Genomic DNA, 12173 nt, shown 5'->3' with positions numbered 1-12173 from the left:
GCCCGCAGTGTGCCAGCAGATCAATGATGCCCTCCGCGATACCCCCAAGTCTGCAATATCACCGATCTTCCATCCACTGACCCTCCTGAGCTGTGACACCCCCTCCTCCAAGCCCGCAGCATGGCTGACCCTGTCTCCTGTGACACTCCTGAGCCATTCCACAACCGCCACTCCCCACTGATGAGATATTATAGGACACACTAGGATTATAAGACGGACCCTCATTTTAACATTAAAAAATATTTTTTCCTAATTTTCTCTTCTAAATTTGGGGTGCGTCTTATAATCCAGTGCGTCTTATAAAACGAAAAATATGGTAATTATTTTGTTGTTCAAAATGTATAATAAAAAAAGTGACATTGACAATGAACTGGTTTGTGTAAGAAAAGAAAAAAACATACTATGGCTAAGTGTATAGGAGCTGCTATCAGAAGCAAAAAGCACCACCAGGACCATTGGCACCAGCCGTTTTATCAGTAGTCACAATTGGCTCCTTGCCTCTGGTGTACTAGTGTGGAGAATGCACAGGGTATTATGGAATGTATGGCACATCACTCGCCTCAGTCACCGCAGGTTGATGTTACCTGCTGAGAGTGACACTATCTCTTTTAATCAATGATTTACAAAGAATGATCTGTCTAATCACAAATGACAATGAAGGATAATTTTTGGACCATTTCTTAATTATTTAAAATATGAAAAACCTGTCACTGGAGGTATGTTATTAAATGTGCTGTTAGTTACTACTGAGCTCCTTTTCTATAGGGACAAGACTAATGATGACTTCTTCAGACGACTGTATAAATCGGACATGTGCTATCTGATTTTTTATGTTTTTATTCAATGACGCAGTGCAGATGACTATTGTTTTCACTAACAAATGTGAAAAAAATGGCAGTATATTGCGATCTAACTCCAAAAAAGGATGAGACTCAATTCATCAAGTCTATAAGTGCAGGAAAAAATACATTACAATTCTTTAACATAGGAAAATGAAAATGGTCCTGTAAATGATTAATAGTTGCTACTGTAAAAAAAGGATTGTACATGGATGACAAGTGCGAAAAAAATCGTGTCAATTTTGCACAGCCACCTCATTTAAATCAGGGAACGTCATAGACTATGTTTTGAGGGGAAATTTTTACCCCCGTACATTAGTTATTCACCAAAAAACCTGCTTACATTAAAGTCAATGGAGCTGGGAGCTACAGGTCATTAATAGATGTGATTGGTTGTTAAAGGCAACGAAGGACATTCTTAGTATAAGAAGCTTATGTGTGAGGTAATATGGAGAGAGAGAGAGAGAGACCCAGACAGATACAGAGAGGGAGACATAAACAGACAGACAGAAAGAGACAGAGACTGACAAAGACAGACAGACAGTGAGAGAGACAGCTGTGAAAAGATAAGGCGCAAATAGGGTCTTACCCGGTAAAACACGTAGGGGTGAATGTTGGCAGGAACACTCACCTGGTGCGGTTGTGCCAGTCACAACCCCTTTTGATCATGTAAGTAACGAGGAGATGGCGTGGGAGGCAGTGAAGAGACCATTCAAAAGGCAATAGAAAGCAGGTTTAAATACCGCGCCAAACCACAGGAGTCCAGATGTTGTTAGTAAATCCCTTTTTCTTTATTTAGACAGGTCTACGCGTTTCAGGGACATGTCCGTCCCCTTCCTCAGGACAATGTACAGAGAATACTATCTTAGTTAGTTAGTATTCTCTGTACATTGTCCTGAGGAAGGGGACGGACATGTCCCTGAAACGCGTAGACCTGTCTAAATAAAGAAAAAGGGATTTACTAACAACATCTGGACTCCTGTGGTTTGGCGCGGTATTTAAACCTGCTTTCTATTGCCTTTTGAATAGTGAGAGAGACACACATACACAGACAAACAGACAGAAAGAGACAGACAGACCGAGAAAAATAAAGAAAAAGACCGAGACAGACAGACCGAGACCGAGACAAACAGAGAGAGAGGGAAAGTGAGAGAGTGGGAGAGGAGAGTGGGAGAGAGACAGAAAGACACTTTGTTACTGTCCCGGTCAATGCCAGGTACTACTGCTAGTATACACTGTATATCTAATATATAAAGCTGAGTGTATGTGTGTATGTATGTATGTCCGCAATTGGAATCCGCACTGTCACACTTACAATCAAACAATTTTGCACAGACGCCCCATGTGACTCAGGGAACATCATAGACTATGTTTTGACAGGAAAATTTAACCCCGCGCTTTACAGTTACTCTCAAAAAACCCTCCATTAAAGTGAATGGAGCTGCGAGCTACAGGCTAATAATAGCAGCTGTGATTGGTTGCTATAGGAACAAAGGACATTCATAGTATAAGAAGCTTATGAGTGAGGGAATATGATGTCAGTGGGGAGACAGACACAGACTGAGAGACAGACAGACAGACAGACAGTCAAAAACAGACAGGCACAGACAGACAAAGAGGCACACAGGGAAAGAGACAGAGACAAACAGAGACAGATAGGAAAAAAAGCCAGACAGATAGAAAGAGAAAGACAGAAAGACACACGGGGAAAAAGATAGATAAAGGCAGACAGGCAAAGAGACAGAGACAGACATAGGCAGACAGGGAAAGAGACAGAGACAAACAGGGAAAAAGAGACAGACAGAAAAAGAGACAGACAAAGGCAGACAGGGGAAAAAGGCAGACAGACAGGGAAAGAGACAGAGAGGGAAAGAGAGAGACAAGCAGACAGGGAAAGAGACAGACAAGGAAATAGACAGATAGAGCTAGAGAGACAGACAGAGAGATAGAGAAACAGACAGAGATAGAGAAATATACAGACAGGTAAAGAGACACAGACACACAGAGACAGACACACAGAGGGATAGAGAAAGACAAACAGAGAGACAGACAGAGAGATGGACAGAGACTGCTACAGAGACAGGCAGACACTGATAGAGACAGAGACAGACAAACCCACTGACAGAGACAAACACAGACAGACAAAGACACAGACAGACATACAGACAGAGACAGACACACACAGATAGACAGACAAATCGACAGAGACAGATAGAGAGAGACAGATAGAGAGAGACAGACAAAAGAGATACAGAGACAGACAGGGAAAGAGACAGACAGACAGAGAGACAGACAGAGAAACAAAGACATACAGAGACCGACAGGGAAAGACAGACAGAGACAGACAGAAGTAGACAGAGAAAGAGACAGACAGACAAAGACTCACAGGCCAAGAGACAGACAGGCAGACAGAGAGAGACATACAGAGAGACAGAAGCAGACAGGGAAAGAGACAGACAGACAGAAACAGACAGGGAAAGAGACAAACAGACAGACAGACACAGACAGACAGAGACAGATAGGAGCAGACAGGGAAAGAGACAGAAAGAGCTAGAGAGACAGACAGACAGACAGGAGACAGACAGAGAGATAGAGAGATAGACAGACAGAGACCGGGAGAGAGACAGAGAAACAGTTACTATCCCAGGCAACGCCCGGGTACTACAGCTAGTATATATATATATATATATATATATATATATATATATATATATACATGCACAGCATACATAATATAAAATGAAAATATATATGGAATATCTATGTGTATAGGGGCCCTGCCTCTCATAAAGTTTTTTTTTTATTTTATGGACTTGCCAATAAATAAAGAACATGTATTTGGTTGTTAAATTCTTCAGAAATATTTGTTCACAAACCTTCTGAAAAATATATTTAACAATTTACACAGGTTGAGGGAAACAATTTTGTGCAAGTAAACATGACTGTCGTTACACGCCACAGTGTAAGAACTGAAATGTTATTGCACAGACTCATGAAGACTGGACTTATTTTTATCTGCCCCTCAACTTACTAAAAAACACTCCTACGCACTAGAGGAAGTATATTTTGAAACCTGCTTTTTGGCCACTTCCTTACAGATTCTTAAGCCAGAAACCAGATATTTTTTCGACCCAAGTTCCTGTGATATCACAGACCCCGCTTGCTGCAATATGGTGACAGGACTCTGATATTATACATGCTTTACAACTTCTAAATAATACTTAAAAGCACAATTCCCCTTTATTGGTCACCAATTATTTAAACATCCCTTCCTACAGTGCGATCAGTCAGTATGATGACGAGTGATCAGGCCGTTCCTTCTGCGCGGTTACACAACTCTTTGGAGAAGCCTGTGAAAAGTGGATGGTTGAAGAAGCAGCAAAAATCATTTGTGAAGAACTGGCAGCAAAAATACTTTGTACTGAAGGGAGAATATCTCTGCTTTTACAAAGATGAGGATGATAGCAAACAACAGGTAAGTGTGACCATCTATCTAGCTATGTTAGATACCAGTAGGTAATTATTTTCATACATATTTTCAAGCACATACATAGCAAATACCAATAGAATGTACAAGATATGTGCAAAAGTATTGGCACACTCCTCTTAATCATTGAATTTAGACTTTTCATTCAGTCCCATTGTCACAGATGTAAAAAATCCAGTCCCTATGTCAGTTTGCTTGTACAGACATGTAGTAGGGTACGTGCCCATGATCCAGACATGCTATGTCCTGGACACAGGGTGTCTTCTTCTGGAGGGCTGCGAGTGGTTTCCGCTTGAGACTGCAGTGGCCCGTGCCCATGATTAGTATCTGGATCGCTATAGACTTTCTCTCTGTTCTCCCAGCAGGGGACACTTGCACATCAGCAGCATAAATTGACATGCTGTGGCTCGGAAAGCTGCACCGTCAGTTTACACAGCGAAGAAAAGAAGCACAGTGGGCATGGAATTTCTATTAATCCCATCCACCATGTTTGTACTGTACAACGCAGCATTTTGGATGCAGCGAAAATATGCTGCGTCCAAAATGCTGCAAACCCTGATCGTGGCCTCACACCCTTAAAGAATGGCTTGGTCTACAGAGCTCACTGAAATCTACGTGCTACAATAGGCTTGTGAGTTGTAACAAGTCAGTTCATAAAATTTCTTCCTTCCTAAATATTCCTAAATCAACTATTAATGAGAAGTGGATGTGTTTAGGAAGCACAGCAACTCAGCCATGAAGTGGAGATCATGTAAAGTTATAGAGTGGGGTCACCAAGTGCTGAGGAGCACAGGGTATAAAGGTCACCAACGCTCTACTGACGCAGTGACGGCAGAGTTTCCACTTCCACCGGCATCAACATCAGTACAAAAACTCTGCAAGTAACAGCTTGTAACCTTATGTCACCAAGCACAATCCCATATGTTAGATGGAGTGGTGTAAGGCACACTGGCTCTTTACTCTGGAGTTAGGGAAATATGTTCTGTGGAGTGATTAATCACTCTTCTCTATCTGCCATATGATGGAAGAGTCTGGGATTTGTAGATGCAAGGAAAATGGTACTGTGCCAGATGTAAAATATGGTGGAAAGTGGATAATGCTGTTGGGTTGTTTTTCAAGGGTTGGCCTAGGCTTCTTAGGTCCAGTGAAGGAAAAACATAAGTATTCAAGATCACAAGACATTTCAGACAATTGTGGCTGTGGCCTCCAACTTTTTGGGAACACTTCGGTGAGGACCCTTATCTTTTCCAGTATGACTGTGTCCTCATTCACAAAGATCCAAAAAGCCATGGTGACAAAACTATTCCCTAATCATTAGTGATAAAATATATAATTGGTGGATGAAGGTTGATCTGGATGGACCTAGGTCTTTTTTCAACCTATGTAACTATCTAACTATGGTTGGGTGAGTTTGGTGTGGAAGAACAAGACTGGTCGAATAGAGCCACGGCCTCATCCTCACTGGACACCTTTGGCATGAACTAGAATAGGGATTGGGAGCCGTTGCTCCTGTCCAACATCAGCGTCTGACCTCACAAATATTCTACTGGATAAATGGTCAAATGGTCAAAAATTCCCTCAGGCACAAAATCTTGTAGCAATCCTTCCCAAAAGAGTGGAAACTGTTATATCTGCAAAGGGTATGTAATCTCACATTAATGCCTGCAGATTTGGAATGGGATGTCCTGTAGGTATGATATTTAGGTGTCCAAATACTTTTGTTCATAAACTGTAGCATTAATATATTTTTTTAAATCAGCAAACAAACGGTTCTGCACTACCTAGCTAGGCCCTTTCCAGTGCCAGGGAGGAGTGAGCTCGTTGGGCGCTTACGTTGTGTGGGTCTCGGGTGTACGTAAACAAAGAGAAGATGAAATTGAAAGCATCCATAGAAGTAGAATACCACGGCACAGCCAGCGAGTATTCCAAATGTGCTTTATTTAATTCCAACACTGCATTAAAATAGTGGGCAGAGGACCGGGTGCAGGTCTCCTGGGGACAATGGCCGTTTCGTACCTCTTGGTACATCGACGGGTCCCTTTGGGATACTCGCTAGATGTGCCGTGGTTTTCTACTTCTATGGATGCTATTAATATATTTTTTTCTCAATATTTCAGTACCATGAAACTTGAGAAGAAATTTCATGGTGGCTAAGTTGTTTGTATAACCATGCTCATATACTATTACCAGGGGGTCACATCGCAATCAATATATTTTTGTAGTTCATATGTTCTTTTAGGATACAGTATAGGAACAATAAAAGGAAACACAGTTGACGGCTATGCATCCTCTAAAGAGGAGATCTCTATGCGGTTCCCTCCTTTTTACAGAGTTTGTTGTAAATACACCACCAGAACTAGTCAAATGTAGGTGGAGAGGAAACTGTGTTGTGTAAACCAGATCCAGAAGAGGAATAACATTTTGGCATGTTGACCTTTGTCCTTCATATTCCCTATTTTGTCATGACTTTCTACTACAATTTATTTTATGGTGATTTTGTGTGAGATGGAAACAATTCTGTAGATGAAATCTGAATTAGGAAATATAATAAATAATAATAATAATAATAATAATACCACTAATAATAAAAATATGTATTCACTTATGTAGCGCCATTAATTCCATAGCGCTTTACATACATCAGCAAGCACAACCTCAAAAAAAATTCCCCGATCAATATAGGGTTAAATGAATTGTAAACACAATTTGCCCCTAGGTGCAACTAGAGGTACACGAACTAAAACATAACTTTTATTAAAGTATTAGTTGGCTAACATTAAAAAGACAGAGAGGGATAGGATATTAGTAATATTAATTCATATTATATGGCTTACAATTGGCTGTGGACCAACTGATTAAATTCCCATATTTCTTAATATCATTTCCTACCCCAATATCTGCTAATTAAAATTACTAGCTATCAGGGCTTCATCAGGGACTGAGGTTATAGTGTATAGTTACTATAGCCTCAGTCCCTGATGATCCAGTCATGGCGAAACATGTCAGGCAGGCTGATAGCTAGTAATTTTAATTAGCAGATATTGGGGTAGGAAATGATAATAGGAAATATGTGAATTTAATCACTTGGTCCGTGGCCAATTGTAATCCATATATTATAAATTATTATTACTAATATCCTATCCCTCTCTGTTTTTTTTTTAATGTTAGCCAATTAATAGTTTAATAAAAGTTATATCTGAATGATCTTTAGTTGGGGTACCTCTAGTTGCCCGTAGGGGCAAATTGTGTTTACATAGATCAGCCACACTGTCCTCATTGGAGCTCACAATCTGAATTCCCCATCAGTATGTCTTTTGATTGTGGGAAGAAACCCATGCAACCGAGTAGAACATACGACTCCTTGCAGATGTTATCCTTGGTGGGAAAGTGACTAATGTTGAGTGAATGCATATTGCAAGATAAGAGTAAAGCGGGCTTTACACGCAACAACATCGCTAATGAGATGTCGTTGGGGTCACGGAATTCGTGACGCACATCCGGCCTCGTTAGCGACGTTGTTGCGTGTGAAATGCACGAACGACTGTTAACATTCAAAATTACTCACCTAATCGTTGATCATTGATACGTCGTTCTAATCCTGATTATCGTTGCTGCTGCAGGTACGATGTTGTTCGTCGTTCCTTCGGCAGCACACATCGCTATGTATAACACCACAGGAACGACGAACATCACCGTACCTGCGGCCGCCAGCAATGAGGAAGGAAGGAGGTGGGCGAGATGTTCCGCCCGCTCATCTCCGCCCCTCCGCTTCTATTGGGCGGCCGCTTAGTGATGCCGCTGTGACGCCAAACGAACCGCCCCCTTAGAAAGGAGGTGGTTCACCGGCCACAGCAACGTCGCTAGGCAGGTAAATATGTGTGACGGGTCCTAGCGATGTTGTGCGCCACGGGCGTCATTTTGCCCGTGACGCACAACCGACGGGGGCGGGTGCTATCGCTCGCGACATTGCTAGCGATGTCACAGCGTGTAAAGCCCGCTTTAGTCACAAAAGGTGCACACGCTAATATGCATACATTATATATATATATATGGATTTCGAATTTCATTAATGCTATATATAATATATACATGAATATGAGGTTCAGAGTGCACATTTTGATCAAACTGTGTGAGCACATCTGCCCTGACACAGTAGTAGTAGTAGAAGTTTGCAGCTCCACATTTATCTTTGTTTGGATAGGCTGGTAAGTATTTTTTTTTTTTGCATTACATATTTTGGAGACTGCTGCTGCCTGCATTTTGGCAGTATAGCTGATTGCTACAATATCTTTGCCTATGCGCAAGAGAGGGGAATTTGTGCACTGTAGGCTTTGCCTTGTCAGGCCAGATGGACTCACACAGTAGACTGTGCTTGAAAGGTAGAAGATTCTGTGTGAGCTTCCTGTTCTTTTCCTGAATTAAATCTTGTTCTTTGCCTCTTCTTAAAAATCTCTTTAATATTTTACCCTCTGAAGGGTTCTCTGTTTTTAGCAAGAAGCACAGTAAGCGAGGTCTCCTGTAGCCCTGATGATGCAGGAAAATTCGTCTTTGAGGTTATTCCAGGTAAGTCACAGTAAGTCTGTAGAACTTTAAGAATGGAAATGATATTTTGTTAATTGAAGCTACTTCTACTGTTTATAGTGCATTAAAGAAGCCTCCTATAAAATGCTGTACTCATTAAATGTGTGTATGTGCATGTAATATAGTGGGAGTGTGTTAATATACTCATCTATAGTGTTGAGCGGATCCGAACTGTAAAAGTCCGGATCCGTGCGGTCTCAGCGTCCGATCCGGGTCCGACCTGGACCCGGGAATCCGGCTGCACGATCCGGATTCGGGGATTTTTTTTTCTCTCTCTCTCTCGTTCTCTCTTTCTCTCTCGTTCTCTCTCTCTCTTTCTCTCTCTCGTTCTCTCTCTTTCTCTCTCGTTCTCTCTCTCTCGTTCTCTCTCTCTCGTTCTCTCTCTCTCGTTCTCTCTCTCTCTCGTTCTCTCTCTCTCGTTCTCTCTCTCTCGTTCTCTCTCTCTCTCGTTCTCTCTCTCTCTTTCTCTCTCTTTCTCTCTCTCTCGTTCTCTCTCTCTCTCGTTCTCTCTCTCTCTCTCTCTTTCTCTCTCTCTTTCTCTCTCGTTCTCTCTCTCTCTCGTTCTCTCTCTCGTTCTCTTTCTCTCTCTCGTTCTCTCTCTGTCTCGTTCTCTCTCTGTCTCTCGTTCTCTTTCTGTCTCTCTCTCTTTCTCTCTTTCTCTCTCGTTCTCTCTCTCTCTCGTTCTCTCTCTCTCTCGTTCTCTCTCTCTCTTTCTCTCTCTTTCTCTCTCGTTCTCTCTCTCTCTCGTTCTCTCTCTCTCTCGTTCTCTCTCTCTCTCGTTCTCTCTCTCTTTCTCTCTCGTTCTCTCTCTCTCGTTCTCTCTCTCGTGCTCTTTCTCTCTCTCGTTCTCTCTCTGTCTCGTTCTCTCTCTGTCTCATTCTCTCTCTGTCTCTCTCTGTCTCTCGTTCTCTCTCTCTCTCGTTCTCACTCTGTCTCTCTCTGTCTCTCGTTCTCTCTTTCTCGTTCTCTCTCTCTCGTACTCTCTCGTTCTCTATCATTCTCCCTGATCCCCCGCTTGGTGAGTGTTGGCCACACATAGAAATGCCATAGTGTATCATGGTGGCAGTGTTTTGGTTCCAAATACTGATGAGCGAGTACTACCATGCTCAGGTGTGTGGTACTCAAAACGAGCAGGTCGGGTGCTCGGATGGCCTCGATGGGAACTCCGTTGAATGTTACATGCTTTACTTAGGAATGATATATCATTGCTTTTCTGTTATGGATTTAGGACAATTATTATTATTAATATTATTATTATTTAGCAACTTCATGAGCAGAGATCTATTACATTGCTCCTTGCTTACTGTATATGTGTACGCATAAAGCTGCTGAATATTAATACTTCCCCTTTTGGGCACTTTGTTTTCTGCTACCTCTCAGTGTTACTTCCTATTTCTGTAGTTTTCTTTGGTAACATCACAGCACTGCCATATCTATTATCATTATACCATTAGTGTATAAGTCATTGCTTACTCTCTTATAATACTGTCCTTATTTCTGTGGTTCCATGTTAGACCTGTGAAAGCAGGCACTAAACCAAAGAAGAAAAAATTATATTTTTTTATTTTTAGGAATTCTAGTAACTAATTAGTTACTGTATGTGATAGATATTGGTTGGTAACAATGGTGCATTTCATTGAAAATAATAATGTAATGTAACTTGGAGGTGGAAATGTTTTACTTATATGATCTGTCAATTTGACAAGTCTTTAACATAGGTAAAGATCCGTACCAAGAATGGGGTTTCTAAAGGCCGCTTTACACGCTACGACATCGCTAAAGCGATGTCGTTAGGGCCATGGAATTCGTGACGCACATCCGGCCTCGTTAGCGATGTCATTGCGTGTGACACCTACGTGCGATTGAAAATCTTCGCAAACACGTGTAAAAACGCTAATCGTTGACATGCTCCACTATTCCCAATTATCGTTGCTGCTGCAGGTACGATGTTGTTCGTCGTTCCTGCGGCAACACACATCGCTATGTGTGACACCGCAGGAACGAGGAACCTCACCTTACCTGCGGCCGCCAATGAGGAAGGAAGGAGGTGGGCGGGATGTTCGTCCCGCTCATCTCCGCCCCTCCGCTTCGATTGGGTGGCCGCTTAGTGACGTTGCTGTGACGTCGAACGAACCACCGCCTTAGAAAGGAGTCCGTGGAGTCTCTGTTAGGAGTCTCAACACATAAACCAACCAGATATCCCTCTGGGAAGGACTGAGCCAAGGGGTGGCTCTTTTTAGGAGACCACCATAACCACCATATTAAGTGGCCCTTTTAGTCAATATCCAACTTTTTGACAAGTTTAAAGATATGACAAGGGAAATACCAAGGCCAGATATCTATCCACAGACAGCTGTTTCGGGGTATTGCCGCTCATCAGTGTGGAGTAGGATTCTGGCCAGGTGGGAGCAATGCCTAGTAGACCAGTGTTGGTCTACTAGGTGGAGGCTGGTAAGTAGTGTGACGGGTCTGCACGATTTTGTGCGCCACGGGCAGTGATTTGCCCGTGACGCACAAACGATGGGGGCGGGTACGCACGCTAGCGATCACGCTAGCGAGATTGCAGCATGTAAAGCAGCCTTTACTCCAACTGATAGCACTTGTGCTTGTAATCTCAATATAGCTGAAAAGGGTCAACCGAAAAGCCAAGGGAGTAGCCAAACTTTGTGTGCTGACTGCAGCAAGGAAGTATATACAGGGCCACATTGCTGTACTGTGGGTTCAAATTCATTAAAAGGACTCTATCAACAGGTTGTTGCTTCTCCATCTGAGAGCAGCACAATGTAGAGACCCTGATTCCAGCGATGTGTCACTTACTGAGCTGTTTGCTGTCATTTTGATAAAATCAATGTTTTCTCTGCTGCAGATCTAGCAGTTGTACAGAGCTCATGAATATGCTGGACTACCTTGCAGCACGCCAAGTAGTACTGTAATGATAATCTACTGCTGATTAATCAGTGATTTTATCAAAACTACACTAAGGCTAGGTTCGCACACTGCGTTTTTTTGACGCTGCGTTTTTGTGCGTTTTTGGCCGCTAAAAACGCACAAAAACGCACCTGCGTCGAAAAAACGTGTCAAAAAACGCATGCGTTTTTACCGCGATTTGGTGCGTTTTTGGCTGCGTTTTGCTGCGTTTTTGATCTCTGCGTTTTGCTGCGTTTTTCCAATGCATTGCATGGGGGGAAAACGCAGAAAAACGCAGGAAAGAATTGACATGTCCATTTTTTTTTTCAAGCTCAAAAACGCAGCTTAAAAAAACAGTT

General features: G+C 42.3%; 1 protein-coding gene across 1 annotated transcript in view; it reads left to right on the top strand.

Annotated features, from left to right (window-relative positions):
- ARHGAP25 (Rho GTPase activating protein 25) overlaps positions 1-12173 on the top strand; it is a 179360-nt gene that overhangs the window by 85337 nt on the left and 81850 nt on the right. Inside the window, 2 exon segments of the mRNA XM_075342918.1 lie at positions 4118-4314; positions 8802-8889. Coding sequence (XP_075199033.1) covers positions 4118-4314; positions 8802-8889 — 285 coding nt within the window.

This window comes from Anomaloglossus baeobatrachus, chromosome 4, assembly GCF_048569485.1.
Source record: "Anomaloglossus baeobatrachus isolate aAnoBae1 chromosome 4, aAnoBae1.hap1, whole genome shotgun sequence".
Taxonomy (NCBI): domain Eukaryota; kingdom Metazoa; phylum Chordata; class Amphibia; order Anura; family Aromobatidae; genus Anomaloglossus; species Anomaloglossus baeobatrachus.
The sequence above is the reverse complement of the archived record's forward strand: the minus strand, read 5'-3'. Positions and strand labels throughout refer to the sequence as shown.